At 40.7% G+C, this 27,282-nt stretch overlaps 1 protein-coding gene across 3 annotated transcripts in view; it reads right to left on the reverse strand.

Annotated features, from left to right (window-relative positions):
* Window positions 1-4,500: 4,500 nt before the first annotated feature.
* osbpl3b (oxysterol binding protein-like 3b) overlaps window positions 4,501-27,282 on the reverse strand; it is a 40,168-nt gene continuing 17,386 nt past the window's right edge. The window contains exons 3-23 of one of the 3 annotated variants that reach the window (XM_049584192.1): window positions 24,265-24,381; window positions 23,571-23,624; window positions 23,089-23,202; window positions 22,653-22,817; window positions 22,326-22,449; window positions 19,531-19,634; window positions 19,140-19,232; window positions 18,899-19,058; window positions 17,973-18,103; window positions 17,306-17,407; window positions 14,908-15,039; window positions 14,137-14,230; window positions 13,730-13,974; window positions 9,581-9,718; window positions 9,405-9,468; window positions 9,221-9,299; window positions 8,969-9,113; window positions 7,873-8,017; window positions 7,658-7,784; window positions 5,476-5,598; window positions 4,501-5,346 (exon numbers count right to left, since the gene is read on the reverse strand). In XM_049584192.1, coding sequence (XP_049440149.1) covers window positions 5,250-5,346; window positions 5,476-5,598; window positions 7,658-7,784; window positions 7,873-8,017; window positions 8,969-9,113; window positions 9,221-9,299; window positions 9,405-9,468; window positions 9,581-9,718; window positions 13,730-13,974; window positions 14,137-14,230; window positions 14,908-15,039; window positions 17,306-17,407; window positions 17,973-18,103; window positions 18,899-19,058; window positions 19,140-19,232; window positions 19,531-19,634; window positions 22,326-22,449; window positions 22,653-22,817; window positions 23,089-23,202; window positions 23,571-23,624; window positions 24,265-24,381 — 2,553 coding nt within the window. In that variant the 3' untranslated portion in view covers window positions 4,501-5,249. Of the gene's footprint in view, window positions 5,347-5,475; window positions 5,599-7,657; window positions 7,785-7,872; window positions 8,018-8,968; window positions 9,114-9,220; window positions 9,300-9,404; window positions 9,469-9,580; window positions 9,719-13,729; window positions 13,975-14,136; window positions 14,231-14,907; window positions 15,046-17,305; window positions 17,408-17,972; window positions 18,104-18,898; window positions 19,059-19,139; window positions 19,233-19,530; window positions 19,635-22,325; window positions 22,450-22,652; window positions 22,818-23,088; window positions 23,203-23,570; window positions 23,625-24,264; window positions 24,382-27,282 lie in introns of all 3 variants that reach the window. The other 2 variants (XM_049584194.1, XM_049584193.1) reach the window with 2 other exon arrangements.

The raw sequence follows: 27,282 nt of genomic DNA on the forward strand, positions 1-27,282 counted from the left end.
TGCACAGGAGCTGTGGGTGTGTTACTTTGGTGGTGCGTTCGTTTCGTACTCGGAGGTCGGAAATTCCCAGTTCCCGGTCGGAAGTTTAAACTCGAACGCACCCTGAGATCGGATTTCCAACTCGGAAACTCGGAGCAACCGCATCAACCCCGACTTACGAATTCAGGATGGCTGCCAGTCACATACGCAGTGAGTAAACACTCTGCTTAAGTAATGTTTTACATTAGGCCAGCCTCATCTGCAGAGTTCATCAGTTGGAGTGCATGATGATTTTGAAGCTGTCTATACTCCCAAAGTGCAAGGGCAACAATCGCTTTCTTGCGGGTGTCCATGTTTTTTACGACTTGTCCAACTTTGTCAACTAGAATGCAAAAACTGTTGTCAACTAGGAGGTGACGATTACAAAACGAACGCACCACAAGGCCACTGTCAAAATACATGTATAATGATAATAATACTGCTACTACTACTACTACTAATAATAATCAATCGCAGATTAGTAGCAGAGATGGCTGTCATCTTGTTTTTACATGGATTAGTGTATTGTGCTCTTACTACCACTGGAGGGCACATAAAAGGACGAGGACAACAGGTCCAAGTTAAGCAGAATAAAGTGAAAGGTCTAGTAAACCCTAAATGTAATGTCCTCATATGACATATATAATATAATATACATATTTTTTTAAATTTATTTTTGTCCCAGCACAATATCTGCGACAAATGGGACTCAAACATACAGTGGTGGAAAAAAGTTTTCGGACCCCCCATGCATTTGTGAAATATTGCATTAAGAATCACTCTTAGGTCTTCAAGTGCAATTTCTTTTAGTACAGTCAGCCAAAATACTAAATGAATCCTAAATAAAGCCATTAAAAACTTAAAATTGATTGGTTCCATAAAAATACGTAAGAAAGTTTGAGTATTGGGTCATTTTGGTACCAGTGATGAAGGTCGTTCTTTTTATTAAAAGACACAATTTTTGTTGCCAAGCTTCGTGTGCCAGCACATTTCAAAGTTCTTCAGACACAAAAATGGCTAAAACAAGGAACCTAACGCAGGAAACACGCCTGAAGATAAAGATTCTCAGCCAGGAAGGGTACAGCTGCCGCCAGATAGCCAGGAAGTGCAGATGCAGTCCTTCAGCAGTTGGATACACTCTGCAGAAATACAGACGAACCAACAGCTTGGAAGACAAACCAAGATCTGGGGGTCCAAGGTTTTCTTCAGCAAGAAATGACCGCATCCTGATCCGCATGTGCAGGCAAAACCGCCGAATGACATCACAGGAGCTTCAGCAGCAGTGGTCAAACCAAACTGGTGCCCAGTGTTCCACCCGCACTGTACATGGCCGACTTTTAGATCATGGCTTAAGGTCCTACAAGGCTATCAAGAAGCCCTGATCAATGAGAGACAGAGGTTAGCCCGGCATCGTTGGGCCCAGGCACAAGAAGTGGACAGCCAGGTATTGGAAGAAGATTTTGTGGTCAGATGAGTCCAGTTTCCAGCTTTATCTTCCTCCTACTAATGTGAGGGTACGCAGAAGGCCAGGCGAAGCATTATCTCCAGCATGTACAGTACCTACTGTCAATCATGGTGGAGGCAGTATCATGGTTTGGGGATGCATGAGTGCTGGTGTTGGTCATCTCACTGTCTGTGATGGCACATTGAACTCTACCAAGTATTGTACCATTCTTGAAACCCATGCTCCCTTCTGCGTGCACTGTTCCGTCGAGGTAAAAACTGGATGTTTCAACAAGATAATGCCCCTTGCCACACACATCCAAGGCCAGTAGAACTTGGCTGCAGGAGCACAGTATCCAGGTCTTAGAGTGGCCAGCTCAATCCCGGACATGAGCCCCATTGAAAATCTGTGGTGGATTATCAAAGGTCTGTTTCAAAGCATAAACCAAAGAATTTAGAAGAATTAAAAGCAGTAATTCAAGAAGAATGGGACAAGATTACCCCTCAACAGTGTGAAAGGCTCGTGGGGAACATGCCAGCCAGGATTAGAGCTCTACTATGTGCCAATGGCAGGACTACTAAATATTAATTTGATGATGTGATGGTTTATTTATTTTTTGTTCAGTTTTGAACACATTCTCTGTTATTTGTTGACTTTGATACCGACAATGTTGAGAACTGACATATTGAAACTGTCAAGAATTTAGTTTTGTTAGTTTTTCTTGTAAACAATGAACAAAAAAATATAATTTGTATTTGTTTGTATCTGTCTAATGCAGCCACACCTTTTGAAACACAAAAAAGATTTTTCCACAAATATTTCATGATAATATTTGAGATTGTGTAAAATTTTAAGGGTGTCCGAAAACTTTTTTCCACCACTGTATAAGCATATAAAGCTTTTCAAATCATGCACTTTATCACATACCACCCTTCTTCTTCTTCTTTCGTCTGTTCCCTTTAGGAGTCGCCACAGCGGATCATCTTCCTCCATCAACCCTATCCTCTGCATCCTCTTCTCTCACACCGACTGACTTCATGTCCTCTTTCACTACATCCACAAACCTCCTCTTTGGTCTTCCTCTTGGCCTCTTGCCTGGCAGTTCCAACCTCAGCATCCTTCTACCAATATATTCACTATCCCTCCTCTGAACATGACTCTCTCTGACTTTATCTCCAAAACATCTAACATGAGCTGTCCATCTGATGTACTCATTCCGGATCCTATCCATCCTCCAAAGAGCACCTCAACATCTTCATCTCTGCTACCTCCAGCTCTGCCACTTTATCACATACCACTGGTTTAAATATTAAATGAAAGAAAAAAGGGTAACATTTTTGATCAACTATAATGTTTTGCCAAAACATCTTGTTGGACCTGTGAGTCCAGATAATTCACTACAGCACTGTCAAGTTCACTTTGGTCTTTGTAATGTCCCCGCAACACTGATGGCTATTTGTTGCCACCTAGTGGAGACAGAGTGTTCCTCAGCTTCACTTTACATGTATTGTGCACACATATACTCTGATTTAGGTCACATGAAATCAGCACTACTTCATTACAAGTTAGTTATAGGTGATTTTAATGCTTGGCATATTACATTTCAATACACCATTACTGGTAAACTCATCATCAACAAAATCATCAGCATTTTATTTTAGTTTTACATTTTTTTTCTGTGTAATAAACAAAGCACGCTCTAGGGGCCACTAGTGGTATCTCAGTCTTTCAGTATTGTTCATCAGTCTTACATAATTTATCATATTACTTAATCCAGTGTTATTTGTTGATGTGTTCAGTCATATTTTTCTCTTGTCTGATAACCTGTACTTGTTTCAGGGCTCCACAATTGGATTATCAACCTTAGATTATGGTTACAGTATGAGAAAATGTACAGTAGTTTGAATAGGTGTAGATTTTGAGGGGCACACAAGGTACACACCCCCCTTAATATTTAGAATATGTGTATCAGCCTTCTCAGTAAAAACCTAACTTTGACAAAATTAAACATTTCCTCCATAAACTGAAGCAAAAAGGCACAGATTGGTGTAGAAACATTCACCAGAATACAGGAAATGAAGTGTTTCCTGCTCAAAATTTCCCAGGGGAGAATACCAACTCCCCTCTTTCATATGTCTCACCCCCAAATGTTGAAATGAAACCTATGCCCTTGGTGGTGTGGACAAGAAGTCAACCACACCAGAGTAAAGTGGCTAAGTCACAACACTGTGAAATGAGTTAGCTGTGTGCCAATGTTAAATCAATTTTCAAAGTGGCCTGAGGCAGTAAACAGTTTACCCAGCATTTGTGTTACACAGCCACAATAAAAACTGCACGGTTCCTGTTTGGAGAACATTATTTGGGGCCAACCAATGTGTTACAATGATAGGAGGAGTGTAAAACCTGCAGCCCTGAGCAAAAATGGTGTAATTTATTGAGAAATCTTTCACCCTTGTGAATGGAAAGGTGCTTTCAAGATCATAATACACCCATACACACTGAAGTTTGCAAGTGTTTTAACCAAAAGCCTTTCATGGCCTGAACTCGTTTGATATAAGACAGAATGGTCAACTCATTAAACTGGTTTCCATCGTCACCTCTAACCTTTTTGGAGTGGGAGAATTCAAAGGTCTGGACCCAGCACCACCATAATCTAACTTTCATGGGATATTCAGTATAATGGCACTGAGAATAATAATGGAGTTACTCTGATTGCACACTAACTTCTTCCTCTTAGGACCTGTGAAGTTTAAAACTGATGATTCAGTTTTCTCTTTTCCTGTTGGCACATTTAACCAACATTTACAACAGAGTTCTCAGTGTGACAAGTCAGCATCTCAGTAAAGTGGAAGTTATGATCAGGGTCTGCTTCATAGCTTTCAGTGTTTCAAACAAACAGTAACAGATGAATTCACAACAGAAAAGCATCAGAGTGAAGTTATGAAAGGGGTCTGGACCATAGCTTTCAGTGCGTCGAACAACAAGGTGACAAATGACTCCACAACGGGAAAGCATCAGAGATTTTATTTGAGCTCATGGAGCGTAGTTTTGGACACTTTTGGTCCCAAAGCCCAGGGTCCAGGTAGACAATGGTGCAATGGATACAGTGAAAAATGGTTGCTACTGCTGCTCATGGTTGCACAGTCATTCACACAGTCATAGCAAAAAAGCAGTAATCACTGTTATGAGACATAAAAGAAAACTTAAGTAAGGATTTAAAGATAATTTGTTTGGTCCTTACAAAACATATATCTCTAAAAAAAAAAAAGACCTCAGAGATGCAACAAAAATAAATTAAACAATATGAGTACGAGTAAGGCATCAGGCAGGTGCAGAATAAATACCGGATGTGTACATTTCATCAATGGCATATCAAGGCTAGTTCATCTCAGAGGTAGAGAATGTCCATGATAAGACAACAGCTAAAGTGACCAGTTGTTGAATACATTTTAAGCTAGTGTAGACCCGTTATGAGAAGGATTTGTCATCCTCCACAGCGAGTAGTTCTCCTTTTCTCAGTTTATGTGGTACAGTGTAACATATCAGGTGAAAACATGGGCAAAATCTGCCTAAATGTATCAACATTCTCATAATATGTTTGCATAAACATTTTTTACACAACTTACATAAGCACTTGCTATTAAGGCAATATTTTTGATGAACGGCAATAAAGAAGATCAGTACTGAATGTGGATGGTGAGACTGGGGATACAAACATCACCAGAACCAGCCTGGGTCACAGTAGAGGCTGCGCAGATCGATATGTGTGTAATCTGCAGTTCAGGGGTCACCACAGAGTAGGAAAATCAATTTGGGTGAAGCCAGGGTCCTTTCTCAGCTCCCAGTATGTGTTGTTGCTCACCCAGGTGTCATCCTTTGACTTCCTGTGGAGGCAGAAGAAAAGCGAGGTGGTGATGAATACTGTGAAAGACTTGGAGATTGACACAGGCAGCTGTAACATGTGCTCACTTTCCCATGAATGAAAAGCTAATAAATCTGTATATTTAGTCTACCTGAAGAATTTAGGTTGGTGTGTTAGGTTGTTCTCCTCCATGACTCTTCGCCTTTCTCTCTGCAGCTGTTCAATCCTCTGCTTCTGCTCCTCTGCAGCCTCGAAGTTCCCCTCCTCCAGCAGTCTGCCAGCGAGACACACAGACACATCCATTATGCAAACATTCATCTGTAATATTCAAATGTAATCATCACTCACACAGTTAGATTGCCCCATTATGTAAACAGGAAAATAAATAACCCAGGATATTAGAGGACGAGAAGCAGTGTCAATTTGTACTGTAATGGCAAAGTGCCTCTTCTTCTTTCTGCGGTGCCTCGTGGCAGCAGTGCATACTTCATAGACTTTTAAACTTTCAAAAATGTGAGCTAAAATTAGTTTGATGAATCTGAAAGCCTCTGCAGTCACTCGCTGTTCTTAACATGAATACCGATGCGCCTATTTTTGTGCTGTTTTGATCATAGGGTTGGGTGAGCATTTTTCAAGACAGCGTGTCAGCAGACTGTGATTGACGTCCACCGTGTCAGTTGATAAAAGATGCTTTGTGTTTTTATACTGTTTGCTTATTATATGACTCCTTGTTTTTGTACAATTTACATATTTCACATACTTATTTATTGCTTTGAATTATCGTCTACTGATGCTTGCTGTTTGCACCATCCTTTTCTGCTGTTATGTTGCACATTTCCCCGCTGTGGGATGAATAAAGGATTATCTTTTCTCATCTCTTATCTTAAATATGCACCGCCATAGCACTGTTTTTGTTTTATATCAGTCGATGATTATTCTCTGGCAAAAAAATCTGTTTTAACCAAATTTCTTGAATTCTTTTTCCCCAAATAAAAATCCCGTTCCTTTCATGATGTTTCAGATATCAGGTTATTGAAACTCATCAATATTCACATTACTTTAAGAAGTATTTCACTGCAGGAAAAAAAGTTGTTTTCATAAAACTGTGTAGAAAAAAGACGCAAATACTTTTGACATCGGCGCTACATGACCAGAGAAAACAGAAGAAAAGGGTTGTGGCATTTGCTTTGGATCAAGAAGCAGAAAACTTACAACTACCAGATTGCACTGCACCTCACTGGACCAATAAACACTCCTGCTAGTGGGTGACATGATGTGAACTCGTCGATTTGACACAATGGCTGCTGGCTGGTAACAAACATTTTCAAATTACAGTTAACAGTAATCAAAAATATGTATCTGAAAATATTTTTAGTATAGTCAATTTAGTAACAGAATCTTGGTTTTAATTTCATCATCATTGCTTAGTTTTAACCAAGCGGCAACCTTAGCAAAATGGGAAACCAAAAACTGCAGTTCTTTGAACGGCCACTTGAAGCTGGCTTTACAGCAGAAAAAAACATGTTTACAGCCTGGTACAAAAACAGTTTTGATCTCTACAGCTAACTTTGCCCTTTATGACAACTGTACAGAGTGTACATTTTTACATAATTCTAATTTACATTTTATCAAGGCTTAAATTTGTGCATAATTAAAGGCAGGCTGCTTTGAGTGACAGGCTGATAGTGTCCCACTATCACTTCTGACTCTAAAAAACCCCCAAGATGGCTATTGCAGAAATGCCAAACTAGACGCTTCAAAACGGGGGTACACAAACCAGTGGGTGACATCTCGATAACTACATCCATTAATTTTACAGTCTATGGTTTTATCGTTTGATCTCAATATTTTCAGCCTTCGTTTTCCAATACAGGAAACAATATGGTGCCTACTTCCTGTTCACACATTTTCTTACTACAGCCTAAAAGTGGACTAAAATATCTTTCTAAAGCCAAGAAATAGTCGATACAGTAACATAATTTTGGTTTATATTTAATCAGCACTGCTTGGTTTTACCATTTGGTCTGAGTTTGAAAGAAAGACACAAAGAAGGGGCAAGTCTCTCTCAATCCACTTCTTAAGTCTTTGTGTCTGTGGTGGCCAGAAATTAAAAATGAGGAAGGTACAATCTGTACTTTGAGCAACAGTCCTATAGTAAGCATAAATCTGCTGGATGATGATTTGGGTTGAGAGATGAGCAGGGAGATCTGGGCGCTGGTTTACCATTGTTCATGTACATGTACTAGCCACATTGTTATGATACAAAGCTGGTTGAAAATTTGCAAAAGAATCCTTTCATTGCATGAAAATACAAATTTTTTGTTTACTCATACCTTTGGTCCACACGTAGCCTGGTGTCTGTGGGTGGTAGCAGCAGTTTCATGGATGGGTCCAGCTCATTCAGTTCGATAGCGAATTTGGTGAAACCAAAGTACTGCTCATGGTCCAGTGGCATTGCATCTACATTGCACACAAGTAACATCCACTGACTCAGATGCTGTCATAGGGAGATATGCATTATAAATGGGTGGTCATTGACTTGTCATACTTGCTCTCCAGATGCATGTGGCTGAGGGCGGGTCTCCACAGAAAACTGCTTCCTGCCACTTTCCAAAGAGTCTGTGGACGACCTTCCCTTTACTATCTGTGATAGCTCCCTCCACCTCATTCACACTTGAATTCCAGTATTTGGCCTGTGAAAAGAATTGACAGTAAGGGAGAAGAACATAATATCGCCCTAATAAAAGTCAGTGTAAACGGAAATTGCGGTGATTATAATTATGTTCTCTTACAGTCAGCAGATGTTGCTGTTGCATAAACCATCCCAAACCCCAGGGTGTGCTGCTGGGCTTGTGTCTTTAATAGGAGATGAGGGTGCATAACGAGTTCTGACATGTCTTGACTTGCTACCCTGCGCAGCTTCAGGAGGTCTTTCAAATGGGCACGCACTAAAGCAATTAACCTTTTCCTCTCAGTATAAATGCTTCAAACAATGAGGAGGTCTTGGTGGCATGCAGATGAGAAACACCATCTGTGTAGAGGGTTTATGGCCTAATGAAGGGACTACAGCATTTACTTTGCCTGTGGGTGACTTGTATATATCAAAAATGCCTTTTACTGTGACCCCTGGGGTTCACAGAGTGATGGCTACCAACACAAACATATGGCAAATGAGAGAGGGAGGAAAGAAAGAGAGCGCCACAGTATAAAGAACCGGGTATATACTTAAAAATTGTGGCTTATATATAATTATACTTCAGAGTGTTGGAAATATTTGACTGGAAGTGGTATGCAGGTGTGGCATTAATCCTTAAAGTCTTACATTATCATTGTCTTTGAGTGACGCTACATGAACACATCTTGCCTTGCAGCATCTTGCAGAGAAGCATAATTTGAGTGTCACTTCAAGAAAATAAAGAATTTATGTGTCATGAGAAATGTAAATGGAAGTCTTGAGTAGCTAAAGCGCATAGCACTCCCTGTTGGCAGAGTAGTCTGTGTGTGAAGGGCCCTTCATCTCTTTATAAGGCCTCAAAGAGTGAATATTACATCAGTAAAAATTGTTGTTGGTAATGGGTTGTTGGTAGAGTATGTGCAGCTCTACATACAGCGACTAAATACGTTTCCTTTCATATCTGCCTCACCTTAATAAAAGTGATCTTGCACTGACAAATATCACTGCTGGTATTTCTAATGGAGATCTCTCCATAGTGCTCAATCCAGCGCTGCCCACTCAGGATGTTGTGGATGCAGGATGTCACCTTGTTCCACTCATAGTGGTCTCCAAATCTAAATAAGGGGAATTAAAAGCAACATTTCTATTAACTTGACACCTGTGGAAATTGCTTCTTGTAGTCTGTGTGTGTCATTGAGTAAATGATGCAGAAGAGATTCACCCTGGCAGAGTTACATGAGTGGTACCAATTGGAACAATCTCCATTGACTTCCCCCAAAACTTGTTCTTACACCTCACATCTACAAAAACCAATCAGAAAAAAAAACAACAATCATGTTGGACGACCAGCCACTATTGTAATCTTTATTGATACTGACAATGGACTAATTTTTATTTTCTATTACCTTGCCAGTAGATGAAGTTTTTAGACTCGGCGTGGCAAGCTGAGATCGGTGGGTGATGGCTGACCTGACAATGTGAAACAACTGGGTTAGTAAATGGATTCAGTGAATGCTTTCGATGCATTATTAATAGAATACAGGGATCGTTAATTGTACAAGAAAATGGGATTCGTGCATACTTGCTCTGCAACAAATCGGAGGCCTTTATCAGGCCGGTCACATTCATATGTCTCTCCCAGCACAGGGTTGAAAGGCTTTCCCCCAGTTCTGTAGAAGCTGGATGCATAGCCTGATACAACAAACGTGGCTATGTATACCTGCACAAAGAGAAGCCAATAGAGTTAGTAGTGCTTTATTTTGTTTATATCACAGAATAATAAGTCACCTCAACTGAGGCGGAGCAAACAGCGATATCGCCAACACTCACGCAACTTACACCAAAACAATCTAGATTGATAAATAGCACTACAGGTAAGAGGAAAAATATATATTTCTGATTTTGGGGTGAACTGTGTCTTTACAGATTAAAAATGAGATCACCAGAACATCCAATTAACTGAGCCCTATCATTATTTTAGAGTACCACATATTAATTCTTCATTCATCTCTATTTTTACTGTAATGAGCAGAGTAACTGCCTGAATACTCCTCCACTGGTTTCACTCAGCCAAGAGAGCTCTGACAATTGCTACCACATCATAATGGGAGGCCAAAGATTGGAGCTAAAATCAACTTTGACTGCTAATCATTTCACATTTACATACTATATATGGCACTTGTTTATAACTAGCTGACTCCACAGGCTATATCTGTGCACCTCCCACGCAAAAGTGAACAAAATTCAACACAGAACTCTATCACTTACTCCAGAGTCAGTCAGTGCAAACATGAGCAAACTGAAACTTCCAAAAAGGTGGTATTGTGCCATCTTCCTGTTGGAAATCTACAGACAGTGAATAAGGTTTCTCCCACATGAAGTGTAATAAGCAGGGCTTGTACATGGACAATACCTCTGCCAGCAGGCAGCTGGAGTTAGAGGAATAACAGCCAGCAACAAGTGAAGTGTAATTCTTGGCTCCCACAATTACAAATGTTCTTACAAATGATCGATAGTCACTTAAACCTGCCTCGGACTGCTGTAATTGTTGGGTTAGGTCAGGTCTTAGAGTCCGCTTTATTTGTGTGTATTGATGGACTTTTCTAGCTTCTGACAATGCAGTTAAAGATTAGTTCAACAGATATGGGTGATACGCTGATTTGAGAATACTGATGAGAAGATCAATACCAGTCTCATGCCTTTGTGCTACACATGAGGCTAAAGTCAGCAGGTGATAAGCTTAGCTTAGCATAAAGACTAAAAAAGGGGGGAAGCTAACCTGGTTCTGTCCAATGTTTGAGAAATCAGAATTGTGTACAGATGAAACAAATGAGCTATAACGTGAATTACCGTAAAACTTTGAAACAATTAATAGCTCAGGCTATTATTTGCTTAAATCACTGAACTCAACAGGCCTGTATTTGGGACAAGCCTTTACTTCCTTTCACACAAAACTGTTGCTCAGCAAAGATCGGGAGATACAATAGATTTGTATATTTAAATCAGGTTTCAGGTAATATATCAAAAATGAATCATTCATTTGATCTAGCTCAGATGGACAGCTGCACATCAGAAAGAGAGAGAGAGAGAGAGAGAGAGAGAGAGAGAGAGAGAGAGAGAAAGTTATGGCACTTTATCCTGTTAAAACAACACTTAGGCTACAACTTGGATTAATTTTTATGAAAAACCCTTATGATTCATTTGATCTGACGACCCTTACGGACAAAAAGAATATTAATAATTTACAGGGTAATCCAGTAATAGACACATAATTTGAGGTAACCAACAACCTGGTTGTATACATCAAAACTTCTATAAAGAAAACATGAACTGCTTGGCAACCAGACCAGCCGTCTAAGTTAGACAGGTGTTTATTTGTCAAAACGTATAGCCACAGTGGGCTAGTAAAAAAGACCAGGTGTTAAATTGGGACTAGGCTTTTAATTAAAGTTTTACAGCAGTTTTGGAGATGCTGAAATTTTGATTTTTTTCCCCTTTGGAGAAAGACAAGCCAGCTGTTTCCCTGTTTTCAGTCTTTATGCTAAAATAATTGCCTCCTAGCTCCAGCTCCAATCTTCTAATCTAGCCTAACTCCCAGCAGGAAAGCAAATAAGCACATTTCAAACTATCCCTTTAATGAAGAACTGAAGAAGCCTCTTGGATGAGAGGCAAAATGGCTTTAAGAAACTCAAGCAAATCCAGTTGCCTACGCTATAGCACTTACGACTACCATGACCTAGATGACTGAGAATCTTCACCGACCATGTTTAATAAAGCAAGGGGGAAAAAAAAATAAAAATAAAATATATATATACAGTACAGGCCAAAAGTTTGGACACACCTTCTCATTCAATGCGTTTTCTTTATTTTCATGACTGTTTACATTGTAGATTCTCACTGAAGGCATCAAAACTATGAATGAACACATGTGGAGTTATGTACTTAACAAAAAAAGGTGAAATAACTGAAAACATGTTTTATATTCTAGTTTCTTCAAAATAGCCACCCTTTGCTCTGATTACTGCTTTGCACACTCTTGGCATTCTCTCCATGAGCTTCAAGAGGTAGTCACCTGAAATGGTTTCCACTTCACAGGTGTGCCTTATCAGGGTTAATTAGTGGAATTTCTTGCTTTATCAATGGGGTTGGGACCATCAGTTGTGTTGTGCAGAAGTCAGGTTAATACACAGCCGACAGCCCTATTGGACAACTGTTAAAATTCATATTATGGCAAGAACCAATCAGCTAACTAAAGAAAAAGAGTGGCCATCATTACTTTAAGAAATGAAGGTCAGTCAGTCCGAAAATTGCAAAAACTTTAAATGTGTCCCCAAGTGGAGTCGCAAAACCATCAAGCGCTACAATGAAACTGGCACACATGAGGACCGACCAGGAAAGGAAGACCAAGAGTCACCTCTGCTTCTGAGGATAAGTTCATCCGAGTCACCAGCCTCAGAAATCGCAAGTTAACAGCAGCTCAGATCAGAGACCAGATGAATGCCACACAGAGTTCTAGCAGCAGACCCATCTCTAGAACAACTGTTAAGAGGAGACTGCGTGAATCAGGCCTTCATGGTCAAATAGCTGCTAGGAAACCACTGCTAAGGAGAGGCAACAAGCAGAAGAGATTTGTTTGGGCCAAGAAACACAAGGAATGGACATTAGACCAGTGGAAATCTGTGCTTTGGTCTGATGAGTCCAAATTTGAGATCTTTGGTTCCAACCGCCGTGTCTTTGTGAGACGCAGAAAAGGTGACGGATGGATTCCACATGCCTGGTTCCCACTGTGAAGCATGGAGGAGGAGGTGTGATGGTGTGGGGTGTTTTGCTGGTGACTCTGTTGGGGATTTATTCAAAATTGAAGGCACACTGAACCAGCATGGCTACCACAGCATCCTGCAGCGACATGCCATCCCATCCGGTTTGCGTTTAGTTGGACGATCATTTATTTTTCAACAGGACAATGACCCCAAACACACCTCCAGGCTGTGTAAGGGCTATTTGACCAAGAAGGATGGAGTGCTGCGGCAGATGACCTGGCCTCCACAGTCACCGGACCTGAACCCAATCGAGATGGTTTGGGGTGAGCTGGACCGCAGAGTGAAGGCAAAGGGGCCAACAAGTGCTAAACACCTCTGGGAACTCCTTCAAGACTGTTGGAAAACCATTTCAGGTGACTACCTCTTGAAGCTCATGGAGAGAATGCCAAGAGTGTGCAAAGCAGTAATCAGAGCAAAGGGTGGCTATTTTGAAGAAACTAGAATATAAAACATGTTTTCAGTTATTTCACCTTATTTTGTTAAGTACATAACTCCACATGTGTTCATTCATAGTTTTGATGCCTTCAGTGAGAATCTACAATGTAAACAGTCATGAAAATAAAGAAAATGCATTGAATGAGAAGGTGTGTCCAAACTTTTGGCCTGTACTGTATATATATATATATATATATGTATTTATATATGTTAACCCCTAAAATACCCTTTTCAAACTTAACATGGACACATCACATGCAGAAACAGCATGAACTCTCCAGTTAAAACACAACTCTTTCTGGATATAATGAAGAGTTTTACCTCTGCAAAGAAAAATAACATTAGCCACACTAACTTCATCAAGGCCAACTGCGTCTGCCAGAGGAGGCCCATTAAGTGTTGAAAGTGAACATGCAATCTGACCAAAAAAGACTGCCCACACACTCAAACAGCAAGCAATGAATTTGCGGTCTCACCATGCGTTCAAAGGGGTCATGTGTGTTAGCAGCCCTGTCTAACAGCTCGCTGTACTCCAGCTCCTCACACAGTCTCTGCAGGGTGTTGAGTGGCTCATTAAGTTGTACAGGCATGGTCACTTTGGACAGGTCTTTGCCGATGTTGTTCCTGAGGATGTTCCACAGGCTGATGGTGCTATTGTTGGGGCTGGGCGAGGGCAGGCGGGACCTGCGCTGACAAAGGACAGTCCCTTCTTCCGCAGAGCCTGGGAACAGATGGTTAAGAGGTCAAGACACTGACAGCGCATTGTGTGGTGAAGACTATCAGCAAATATGGAAATTAAGTTACTGTAGTTTTGGAATGACAGAGACCAGCATTGTGTATTTTATTTTTCAATGAGGCCTACAATGTATGTCTCACAGTTTACCTGAGTTTGGTCTCTCACTTTCTGTCTCGTTGCTGAAGTTGTCCATAGAGATGTTGTCACTAATGTCACTAATGTATGAGTCATCCTCTGAAACCTAAAAAAAAAAAAAAAACACATCCAAACTTTAGCTAACAGATAAATTTTTAATATCACCTGCAGAAAGGGACTGGGCAGGTCTCTTTCAACATCCTGTCACGTCAGCAGAAGATCTACTGCGTTAGAGATGAATGGTCCCGCAGGACCTGGTGACTAATTTGCACCTCGACTTGCTGTATTTTTAGATTAAAGTAATTAACTTCCATTTTCACATCGCTTCCGCTCCAGCTGCTAACTGATCTGGCATGCTTCATGAACACTGGAGAGGAGACTGAAGTGAGGGCAGGGTTTTTTTAAGAAACCCTTCATAAAAAGTTTGCTTTAAGGTGGTGTTAAATTAAAAGGTGTGTTTTTCTCTGTGCAGCGGAGCAGTGTCACAATGTGCTCAAAGGTTTAATACATTTTGCAGACACAAGTGATGAAATGTTGGGTGATGATGAATCAATTAAGAACCTCTAATGGCAATTTTGTCTAGGTTTCTCACCAGTTTATCATGCAGCTCTTGCAATCAAACAATTTTTGCCGAGTCAACAAGACAAATTACATTACATTAACAATAATTAAAATTCCATTATGCAGCTCTAAATGTCAGTTAATGCCACAGGCTGACTCTGAGGAACAGACACATCAGTAAAGCTGCTTATGGTGACGGTTTACTGTAACTCTCACACTCACCTCATTCTCAGAGGAACTAGCAGACAGCAAAACTTCCTGTGCATCAAAGAACTCGGACAAAGACTCTGTGATTGAAGCTCTGCTCTCATTGGATACTTGGTGCACGAGGGGATGGGCTTCATCAACAGAGTCCTGTTTCTAGGAGACACAGTGTTCACAGCTATAATTAAGAACAAGAAAAGGGCAACACCATCATAGCCAGGAGGGGCGGCAATCACAGGGTAATTCAGAATGCTGTCACAATGTGCAGATGATGAGAGTATCACAACACACAGAGATCTATTATGCAAGATATTGAAAGACAGTCATCTATAATAGGTTATATCACAATGTAAGTGTTACCGAAGAGGAGCGTGCTATATTTATCCAATGCATTATGAAATGCAATTTAGTTTTATAGAAATTTATAGATATTTATAGAGAACTGAAATGAAACAAGGTGCACAGTTGGGGTGTCAATCACAGGTTTCATCATATGATAGTTAATCGATTCTTTGGACAACGATATGATACTTGCTGATATCACAAAGTCTTTTAATTTGATTCAGTTCAGGGGCCTGTGATTAATATTAGAGCTACATTGATTAGTCCATTAAATGATTAGCTGATCAAAGGAAAATTAATCACCAATTATTTTGATAATAAATGAATCATTTCAGTCATTTGCTGGCTCCAGCTCCTTAAATTGTGAAGATCTGATGCTTTTCTTTGACGGTTTTGGACAAAAGAGGCAAATTTAAAGTGTCAAGTGTCACTCTGGGCACTGGAAAATGTGTTGAACATTTTTCACCTTTTTTTTTTTTTTTTTTTACATTTTAAAGACTAAACTAAAATTAACTGATTAATCGAGGAATTCAATTTGGCAGATTAATGGATAATGAAAATAATCATTAGTTGCAGCCGTAATTGATATGATACAATATCCATGGGCGAAAAATGAGACAATGCAGATATGCAAAAGACCCCATCACCTTTCCTACACAGGAGCAAAACACACTGACTTTGTGGTGGTTTGTGTCTCCTTTTGGTAACTTTGTGTCTCTCTGTGAATGTTTTTGCCAATTTATGTAGTTATGTTGTGTCTCTTTGCAGCTCTGTTGTGTCTCTTTGCAGTCAATTTGAGTCTCTTCCTGGTGAGAATGTTTTAGTTTGCCCTGACACTCTGGGCTCCTGGACCTATGCCCAGTAGGCCCATTTGGTTATCCATCCATGATGATATCAGTAAATATCCTCATTGTCTCTCACTTGGCTGCCTGCGATTATATGCTTGGCACTACGCTGCCAACACAGTTTGACTGGAGACGAAAACTGTGACACACATGCCGTGGAAATTTCAGAAAAAAGGTATATCTTAAAAACGACGATGTATCAGTGTTTTCACTTTGCATCGATAATATTGGATCATTGATCGGTGAATCTATATATCAGTTCAAATGGATGTATTGTTACACCCCTGGTGCACAGAATCTCTTTCTTTTAACCACACTGCAATGTGTTCATGGGTGCCATGCTTTGAGTGTTTAGGCCAAATGATAAACTTCTAAAAAACACTTTCAAAGTTAAAAATCTATAGAAAAGAAGGATCTAAATTACAATATATGGACTTATTTCTAGAGACTGTATTACAATATGCTACTGTACTAACTGTTAGGAGCCCGTCAGAAGCGTAAGCGTGCAACAAGTGTGTACACCTACACTTGTGCTTGACAAGGTGTTGACATAAAACAAGATGCACAATCAAAATGGACACACAGCATTCATATAATTCTTCTGAAGACAATTCAAATCATATAACCAATTACACACAAGAGGCCTTTTCCACAGAACCATGCATGGAAAGGAGCACACCCCTCCATCCTTTGTTATTGCTGAAGCTGATTAATTAGCCTGCAGATAATCTCAGAGGAGGCACATAGTTTTGCACTGTGTGTTCAAACAAATTTCCAGGGACATGATTAATTAGATCAGTTCACACTCTCTGGTCAGCAAATCTGATTAAGAGAGCAAAGAGCTTCCTTTAGGAAGACGATAATGTCGCAGGTAGTGGAGTCTTCCCCTGAGTCGTGTGATGGTGAGATACCACCACAGGACTGAGAGGAAGCACTTTCTCATAGCACGTATTGAAAATTCAACTTTTTTGAGGGGGTCACGTTCCCTGAAAGGTTTGTAGAGAAGATGATCATTTTTATAGTCACTGACATTTAAAAAGAAAGGGGGGGGGGGGGGGGGGGGATGCAGAGAGAAAAATTTATTGAATCTGGATGAGAAGGAAGGGACAGCTCATTCATTCTGTGGCAAATTCAAGACTGCGTGGGATGAAAATAAAGACGGAGAGATAATAATAATCATCCTGATGGTGGGGGGAAAGGGAGTAGAGTCACTGCATTCCCGCACCCACCTGCACAGGGGCAGTGAGATTTATTAGTGTGGGCTCTACGATGTGGGACTCGGCATGAATCTTGCACAGGCGCTCTCTCAGCTCAGTGTTCTGGGCTAAAGCCTGGAAAAATAACCAGTGTAAACATTGTTTATAGCAAACACCCAGCCAATAACACCTTAAATACTGAAAGCTGAAACAAAATCAGGCTTTAAACACGCCATTTACCTTTATTACAGAGACATGTGTATGTGTCATCACTGCAGACATCAGTGAGATGAGTCCAAACTATCTTACTCACCCATTTCTGACTCTATGTGAGGTAGAAGCTAACACCCAGCAGGGTATTCAAAGTCAAAGAAATGAGTGGGCGTCAAGAGCACAGTGGTTCTAATGTGGCGAAAGAAGTCAGCATGACAATGAGTGTGCGTAACAGAAAATAGATCAAGCCTCTGGGTGGGAGGCAGCAGCCACAGGATACATGACTGTTGAACACCGTCATGCTCAGGTGGGCAGGCACCACACCAGCAGCGAGTAACCTCTCTACGAGGCTGGACAATGTGTCACGCCTGACAAAGTGGTGTGGGAGGACACGGCTTTTGAGAGGAGTGTAAAAGTCTAAAAGAAAGTGGAATACTTCCCTTATTTCCACATATCAGTCTGCATCTGTGTGTGTTATTTCACGTACCGTTGACAGTGCGTTCTTCAAACCGACAACCTGTGGTGAGGTAGGGGGGATTGTTTCTTGGTCTGCACATTGTTTTAATCTCTCCCTCTCAGATGTTAGTGAACTCAGAGCTGTCTTCATGGTCGCATGCACTGCAGCAACGAGAGAAAAACAGGGGAGCTTCAACTGCAAACCAATTCATGTCAAAGCAAAGCAGATCCAGTAATATTAAACCCAGTGACAGTCTGCAGCACCACACGCTTCTAATAAAATGGAACATTGAAGAATTTCTAATGATCTCCTATCGCTCAGCAGGCCACAATCTTTGTTTTACGATGTTCATTTTACCACGCACTTCACAATAGGTGCTTGGGGGAAGCATCATTATTGAAAAGTGCTGACAATATTAACGCATCGCTGTATTAGATGAAACCCTTCACACATCCTTAGCTTCGTTATTCTGAACGCGCACAAATGTGGCAGCTAAAATGCCAGCAGAATTGACAGCTGTTCCCTGGGGCAACTTTAAACCCATTTTGTAGAAAAAGTGATGCCATTATGTAAAACATAAATCACTCTCATTATGCCATGTCAAGCATCAGGTGTCTCAACAGAAATTTCAATGAAGAGTGGCAGAAAACTAATTAAGACCTCTATTTGCAAAGCTTTGTGGTTTAGGGAATGCAACCTTCTCACTAAGCAACAGCTAGGGTACATGCTGACAGGGCACATCATCAGAAGCCTAATGAAAGTAAACTGAGACAGTTTATCAGTAATTAACAGCTGCCATGGCTGCACCATTGTCACATCTATTTGTTATAAACACAGCATGTCAGGCAGGCAGATTTATGTGCACTTGTGGAGTTTTTCTCAGTTTGTAAAAACATTGTCAGACGTCTGTCTCAAAATCTAAATCAAATATGACCAGCTTATGATAATTTACTCACAGTTGGTGGCAATGCGGCAGAAGTCCTCCTGCAGCTTGGCCACATCAAAGGTGGAATCCAGGGATTCAGTGTCAGCCTTGTCATTGCCGAGTGCGGCGGTTGAGAGGTTGGGGTTAGAGGCGTGGAGGCGGATAGAGCCAGAGGAGATGCAGCTGGGTACCTATGGTGGAGCAGGAGGAATAGAGTTTGATGGGACTCATACTATAAAAGATGAAATACGATCACACGTCATCGCCACTACCTGCAGAGTTGTTTTGACATCTTTGTTGTAGTTTTTACTGCGCCACTTCCTTGGTAGTCTCTTTTCCTTCTTGGGGCTGTCAAATGTAGACGCCTAGTGAACACAAGGAAAGATACTGACGGTTCTTTAAGGAGGTTTTTTATAGGAAAAGGTTTCATGGCTGTCAGTGAGGTTGCTTTCTATATTTAGCAGCAAATTACTCGAGGGAAACAAAAAATATTGGTGGAGAGAAGTGATAAAAGACAAAAGATGACAAGTTATTTTGCATAAGAGTCATCCAGTATTTTGAATGTGATTAGGTTCATTTACAACAGTTTTATGAGGCTTGCAGGTCTGATGAACAAATTTGTTTGCTTGCAAAGATAAAAGGAATCCTGAATAAAGTGCTGACCTGCAGTGCTTGGATAGACGGAGCAGAGTAGGTGCGGTGCAGGACTTCCATACTCTGAAGCAGGTGGCCTAGCTCCAGCAGGTAGGCCTCACACACTGACAAATCTGTTGAGAGTAGGAAAAAGATACACGTAGAGATATGCAGGTTAAGAAACCAGAAGATCCATGATACTATATTAACAAATACTTAAGTTGCGATGCGAGATTATTGCGACTTTAAAAATGTTGCAATATGCTGAGTATTGCAATAAAATATACTGAGATTTATTACCGTTTTTCAGCTGTAAATTATGTCCCTAAAGGAAAACTTTGTCTGCATTTGTTTAATCTAATACTATAAAGATTTCAGTCTATTCATCTCACCTCAGCCATTTTTTGCAGCAGCAAAATGTTGACTGAAAGAGCAACTGATTATATGATCCTAGTAGGCTACCTAAAGTTTAAAATGTATTTGTAATATGAATAATTTATAGTATAAAAAAATCAATACTTGGCACTGTGTACAATACTGACACTCGAAAATATTGCAAAACTATGCTGTATCAATTTTTTTTCCAAACCCCTGAGAATCGGGTCAACAAATCAGTGGCTCCAGACACCCCAGGGTGACTCAGGCTCTACGTGTGCTCATATGACTAAGATGGCAATACTTCAACGTGTGCTTCTCCTGCTATATGGGTCTCTGCTTCTGCATCCTGTGAGACTCACTCAATGGCTTTACAGACATTACTGTCAAGAACCGAGCTCACCGGGGGATGCATAAACAGATATATTGAGGCATCTGAATATAAATTTGAGTAAGGAGTGGCAAACAAATAGATGTGGCAATCTTCTGTTTATGAATGTATGCCTGAGCAGTTCTACCTCTAAACTTTGTAATATAGAAAAGCAAAACTTCTCACTTAACCGCTGAGGTAAATCACGACAGGACACATTATCAGAATCGTAATGAATGAAAGCTGAGGCAGTTTTTAGTCATCATCAGCGCCCTATTTTTATAAACAACGCCATGCCAGTCCTATCTTACTTGCAAATAAAACAGCAGGCAGACAGGTTTATTGGTATTAACTGCAGCATTGACAAATGAAAAAGTTGAACTCGCCAAGGTTAGAGCTCCTGCGTCTCTCACTTTCAATAGCAACTTGACTGTAACGAAAAGGCTCTGAATGGAGCTCAACCTTCATGCACACTGAATAATACTCTGATTTAGAGGCAGCGATCTCTTTGTGGGTTACCGATTATTATTCTCGTGTTTAATTTTCTAACAAAACAGAAACTATAAAAATGTACAGCATCCAACTTGAAATATATTTACCAATCTGACTTACCAACCAGCGTAAGAATGCAACTTACAGCTTAATTAAAAGCATGTATTATCCTGTGTCCAGATTAAACCTAAAAAAACAATGCCTTTTGGCATGTTCTCATCTTTTTTATAAACAAAGAAACAGGAGGGAAGCAGAGCTGAACTGAATGTCTCGAACCTTCAGTTGTTGCCATGGTAATTAACATCAAAACCAGTATTCAAATGCTCCACTCTTTTTAATTTTTCCCATCATTAACATGAATTATTTTCAGTTATTCTCAGAGAAAGACATTTAAGCTAAGTGAGAGTTTTATGATATATATATATAAATTGGGAAAATATGATCAAATTTGCAGATATTTTACTTGTATATAAACTTCTTCATGGCCTGGCACGCCCTCCACTCAATGAATTCATTAAACAAAATCAGAACTGATCAATCAGGTCTATGTCCAGGGGGGACTGTAAAATACCACACAGAAATAGCAGCGTTGGACAGTTAGCCTTTTCCAATCAAGCAGCACACACCTGGAACCCTGTACCCATTCTCCAAATCAATAAAACGGTGATTACTGGACAATCAAACATGTTGTAATGATCTCAATTAGTGGTTATGTCCTCATTTCATTACTGTATGTCAAGGCTTATGTACTTTTGTACAGTATGTTTTCCTTAATGTGCTTTGGATTTATGGTTATGTCACTATCATGCTAATTGTGCTTGTGTACCGTGCTTTGCTTTGTGCTTCTGTGTGTTTGTTTGTGGCTTTGAACTATGGTCTCTGTGTTTTGTATAATATGTTCTTAATGTTTTTGGTTATATGGTTATGTCATTGTTTTATTTATAGTGCTTATGTGTCTTGCTATGTGCTTTTGTCTATGGTTATATGCTTGCTCTGTGCTTATGTGCCCTTCTATGGACGTGCCATCAACGTGCTTTTATCTGTGCTTATGTGCTTATGTAAATTAGCCTGTATGGCTAAATCTGTTTTACGTGACATGAATGATCATGTATATTAATGTGCACTGTCCCTTTCTAAATAAAATAAACATAAACATAACTGAAACTGGGATAGTTTGACCAGCAAGATGTCAAAAAATGTCAAGCATCTGGAATAATTTCAAAGTTTGTGAAGAAGATCCCAAAGGACGAGTGCCAGATAATGGCCAAAGGAACCTAAGTAAGATCTTAGACATCTTGCAAAGAATTCTTTTTTTGTAGCTATTATGGCTAAAATGCAACCTGCATGCCAACAAATGACTCATTGTCATGTTATTTTATGTGCATCGACCAATGTCCTCGTCTCTCTTTAACTCCCAACAGCCCCCCGTCGAAGCTTTAATTAATTGTGGATATTTCTCACTGAAGCTTCAATGCCTCAAAACTGGTATTTGGGACAGCCCTAGAGGGAAGTCACATAAAATGGTATAAAGAAGTGCATCAGGATGTCGAAACTCCACAAATCACGAGAGGCAGCTCTACTGTCTCACCTTTGGAGCATTTGTCCATGTCGTCAGATGACTGGAGCCAGGCTGCTACTTTGGCCTGGCTGTTGCAGTTAAAAGGGAAGGCTCCTGCAGAATGTACTGTGGACTGCCTTCGTATAGACATGCACTGCAAGAGCAAACAGACCCAAAGGTCAGTTCAATAACAATTTGCTTCCTTCATACAATTCCTCATGAGGAGAGCTTCGACCTTAGTAAATATTGTAGATGAAATAATGATATTCATGAACAGAAGCAGAGCAGAAACCTTTTACTACTTTAAACACATCCCATAGTTTTTAGAGACGGCTGTTGTCTGGTGCACAGGTATACCTTTCTGATAGAGGCACTCTCCGCAACGCTAGGGGAGTTGGGGGAGGGGTAGTGCGGATAGTAGAAGGACTTCTCGGTAGGGTACATGGCAATCTCATTTTGCCGATAGAGCCGATGGTGACGCAGCTTTGAAACCCATTCATCAAACAGCTCCTGTGACTTAATCTGCAGAGCAGATACCACAATCAGAAATCAGCACAAGGACAAGTGAGGTGAAAAAGGCACGAAGGTGGAAAAACACACACAGGTACTGTAATTCTCCCTCATCCACACACACAACACATGAAGTCATTTTAAGGTCATGTAATGTTAATGTTCATGTAATGTTCCTGTCTTTTCCAGGAATCAGAAGGCAATAATCTGAATAATCCATGTTTCAGATCACTTCCTGTAAATCTGTAGGGAGTGCTTTACATTCATTAGCTTTGGGGTTTACCTTCAGGTGATAGATGTTTTCCTCAGCATCAAGATCAATGCACTTGGCTTTTTTCTTAATGGCCATGACAGAGAGACCCACGTCAATGCAGCCATGTAGCTTCCCTTTCTCAATCTGTAGGGGAAAAGTCAACATGGTGTTAGTGTATTTTGGACTGAAGTTAATCCAAATGTAAAGAGGTACTGTTCAGTTTTTAAATGCCCTATTATCCTTATAATCCTTTCATTGGCTCTGGCAGCCCCGGCCAAGCAGAGCCTCTGCATGGCTGATACATAATTATGTGAGACTGGCAGGTGAAATGCACCGTGTGATTCCTATCAATGACAATGAGATTGTGAGGGAATGAAGTCCTTTTGTATCTAAGGGCACAGACAGATATTCTGGGAAAGACAGCCAGCAGTGCAACAAGACCCATAGTGTCCTTTGTAATCTTCTGTAACTGACAGCCACACAGCGTGCAGCCAGCAGGCCTCTGTACTCACATCCGCACTGCACTTTCCATACTTCAGGATGCCCTTGTCCAGGAAGAAGTATCTCTGTAAAGAGAAGAGAGGACATAAGTGAATGAGATGCAGCCTGGATGATATGCAACATCCCTGACAGCAAGTCTGAAGCCACTATTATGACTCACTGATCATGACAGAGTCCGCCTCTTGTTAATGTATCTTGTTAATGTCTCTGCAGTGAGATGTTTGTCATCCCAGGCTCTCGTCTTGCATCTTGTCTGCCTTTATTACTCTTCCCCTCATTCTGTTGCAATCTTTCTCCTCCACTCTCTTTGTAAATGCGACTCTTGGTGCTCCGTTGAAAGCGCAAAGACCTGAAAAGCTCTGACTGTAAGTCAATACTAAATGTATACAGCTCTATTAACCAACAAGCCATCAGCTAATGCGTCTGAGAGGAACACCAAGATATCTAGGTTGTATCATCCCAGCGAAAGCTTTTAGGCTGAGCGTAAACAGTCACTGACTCAGGTCACATGTGACTCCCCTGCATAAGCTCATTCAATTAGTCTAACACCCAAATGAGTCATGTCAGCAGATTTTTCGGAATAGGAACCTGGACAATGTAGGATACGACCGGGAAATGGAAATGACGTTCAGCTGAAATACGTCATGAGGTCGTAAGTTTGACGTAATGTTGGTCATTTGAGGACCTCACAGGCAGTTGATTTACCTTATGCCAACCCTTCATGGGCCACTTTCTCCTCTTTAGCATGAAGCCCTCCTGTTTCTGGGGCTCGAGGACACTGCTGAAGCTTCCACGCAGGCCCTCCACTATTTCCCAGCTATCCTGTGGGCACAGATGGTTTGTGAGAACTCCAAGATGGCAGATAGACATTAGCAGACACTTAGCTTGTGCACACACATGCAGATCAAAGTCGCAGAAAGGTTTGGCAACAAAAAAAAACTAATGAATCATCCACACAACAGAGTTAAGGTCTGAGTCAAGAGCATACAGTAATTTGTGGCGGTTTCGATTTTCAGTCTCTCCCTCAGTGTAGCGTCAGTCAGTCAGTGGGAGGATGTGGGAGTGGATGATGGGAGTTTTATTGCTGATGGAAAATGCAACCCTCTGAGGTTTGAGTCTCACACACTGCATTCACCTCATGGTCCCATTTACAAAATTAGCTTACCTGCCTAATCTCAACTCTTCACAATAATCATTTCCTGACTGAGATTAGAACGCTCAAATCCAAATCCCCCTGCAAATACAGAGATTAAGGTGATATTTCATCACAGACTAATCCAGATAGCTCTGTCATGTACTTCCATGGTGAGAATTCCAGGAAGGCAGCAGTGTAAACAGAGGGTTTTGTAACATCTTTGTGGACACAGAAGATTGCAAATGTGGTTTATGTTGCTTTTAGTTTATATTAGTGTAGTACATCTTATTTTTTAAAAACAGTTGTATAATGTCTTTTTTAGCTGTGGAAAAATAACCCCCGAGGTTAACTTGGTTCAGGCTTTGAGATTATCAGCAGGTGATTTGGGGGGGATGAGGTGAGATGCCATCCCCCTTTGTTAGCAAAATGACCAAAGTCCACCTTGTAACCTGTCATCTCTCTCTGCTCCCCCTGAGGTCACTTATAGGCGGACAGCCATCCAGATCCTGACAGTGTTCTGTCTGGATCTGGACCTATAACTGACAAATTATCCGAGTTCTAAAATGTTACGTTTCTATTTTAACTGGTGCAGCATTTCTAGCCTTTATGGCACTGGTTTAGCGGCCCGGAAAACTCACAGACCAATAGCATGCATTGTAAATCGTCTCACGTAATGTTGCTCAGCCAATCATATCATTCTGATTATCAGCATTACAACTTGAGTGAGAGATATACACACACACACACACACACACACACACACACACACACACACACACACACACACACACAGGGGAGAGACGAGATGAGAAACGGCAGCTGGAGAAAAATGTTTAAGGCAGAGAAAAGTAATTTACAGTGAACAAACAAACTTGTTATTCATTAACCTCCATTTCCACCTCCATCTAGTGTTGTTAATTACTGCAATTTTAAGCCCCAGCATGCAGAAATATTCAAACACCATTTTGAATAACAGCAATGCCACGATCTCCCTCTCCAAAATTTAGCCTAAATTTGGAGCGTTCCTGAAAAGATAGCATGATACAGTTGGTACCAATGATTGTCTTAAGTTGTCTAGTTTCTTCACTCTAGCTTTAGGGAGCCTGGCACCTCACATTTGCATTTTGTTTATCATGTAAATACAAATAACTTGTACTGTCAGCGATATAAGTCAGTAAGTAAATTGTTGTAGCCTACTTGATCCCATTTAAGGGTGAACTTTAGACCTTTGCATTGAAATTAGAAATGGACAGAAAAGAGGTGAAGATAGATGGTGGTGGTTTCATATGCAACAAAGGTCCCCAGCTGGAATCAAACAGGAACACTGTGGTTATGGTGAGTGTCTTAAACGTGATCATTTGAGGAGGTGCAATGCTGAATTGCTGGAGTTATTTATTGAGCACAAATGCAAAACACTGAAGCGCCTTGGCAACTGAGTGGTTACAGTCATGCCATATAATACCATGTCAGCAATGGGATCTTTGTTGCATGCCCCCCCTTCCCATTTCTACACTATCGCCTGTTCAATAAAGCCAAAAATGTCAAAAATGTAGTAGCGTATTTTGGGATCACAACTTTGCAGATGTATCCAAGTAGGACAAAAACTCAAGCACAAATGATGTTCACATCACAGCTCTCCAGAGGGACGTTGGGTTCTTGGCAGAGGTTTGAGGTGACTCTGTGTTTGTTATCTCAGTGTGCCCCTGAATGTTCCAGTGTGTACCCGTCCTGGCTAAACAAACTGTATCAGTCAGAGAGGCTGACTGCTGGAGGTGAGGCTGTCTAAAATAAACTCTCATTTCTGCAGGGGGTTGGGGGGATGGAGAGGGCGTGGCTTGTGGGTTGCTCTTTCACTCTCCCTGAGCGCTCGTCACAGCTCCAACCGTCACAGTCACACAGTGAGTCAGTCACTGCCTGGGCATTTTTTCTTCAAGGTCGAGTAACACTTTCAGGGAAATAGAGACATAACTGACAAGAAGACGTGTATAGTTACAGGGATCGCTCTCAGCCTGGGAAAACTGCAAATCAAGAATATTTCCAATGTTGTCTAACACAGTGAATGTCCTGCTGCAGGAGTGAGACAGTGGGAGACTTGCTTTCATGTTTAGACTTAGATAAATCTGCCTATAACTACCTCTAAAGCTAACATGTTACATACTGTCCACATAAAAAACCTAAGTGTATAAATGACAATTTGTGGTTAACAGGGGGCTATGGGTTCTAGAAAGTTATTGCACCTGGTCAAGAAATAGTCCGACACATAACCCCCCATAAAACCACATCTTGATATTTTTACACTTAAGTTTTTTGTACAAGTAAGCAAACTATGCATAATGGATTAATCGGTGAGCTATAGGCATGCTGGCTTTAAGGCTGTTTCCCCCTGTCTCCAGACGTTATGCTAAGCTATTTCAATCGTTTCTTGGCTCCAGTTTCATATTCACCAAACAGATATTAAAGTGGTATCGACCTTCTCCCCTAACTTTTGTCTACAAAATGAATAAGCATATTTCCAAAAATGTTCAGCTACTCTTCTAATGCACTAATCACCTGTTATATGTAAAACTGCTCAGCAGACAATTGCTCTC

This window comes from Epinephelus fuscoguttatus, linkage group LG8 (assembly GCF_011397635.1).
Source record: "Epinephelus fuscoguttatus linkage group LG8, E.fuscoguttatus.final_Chr_v1".
Taxonomy (NCBI): Eukaryota; Metazoa; Chordata; class Actinopteri; order Perciformes; family Serranidae; genus Epinephelus; species Epinephelus fuscoguttatus.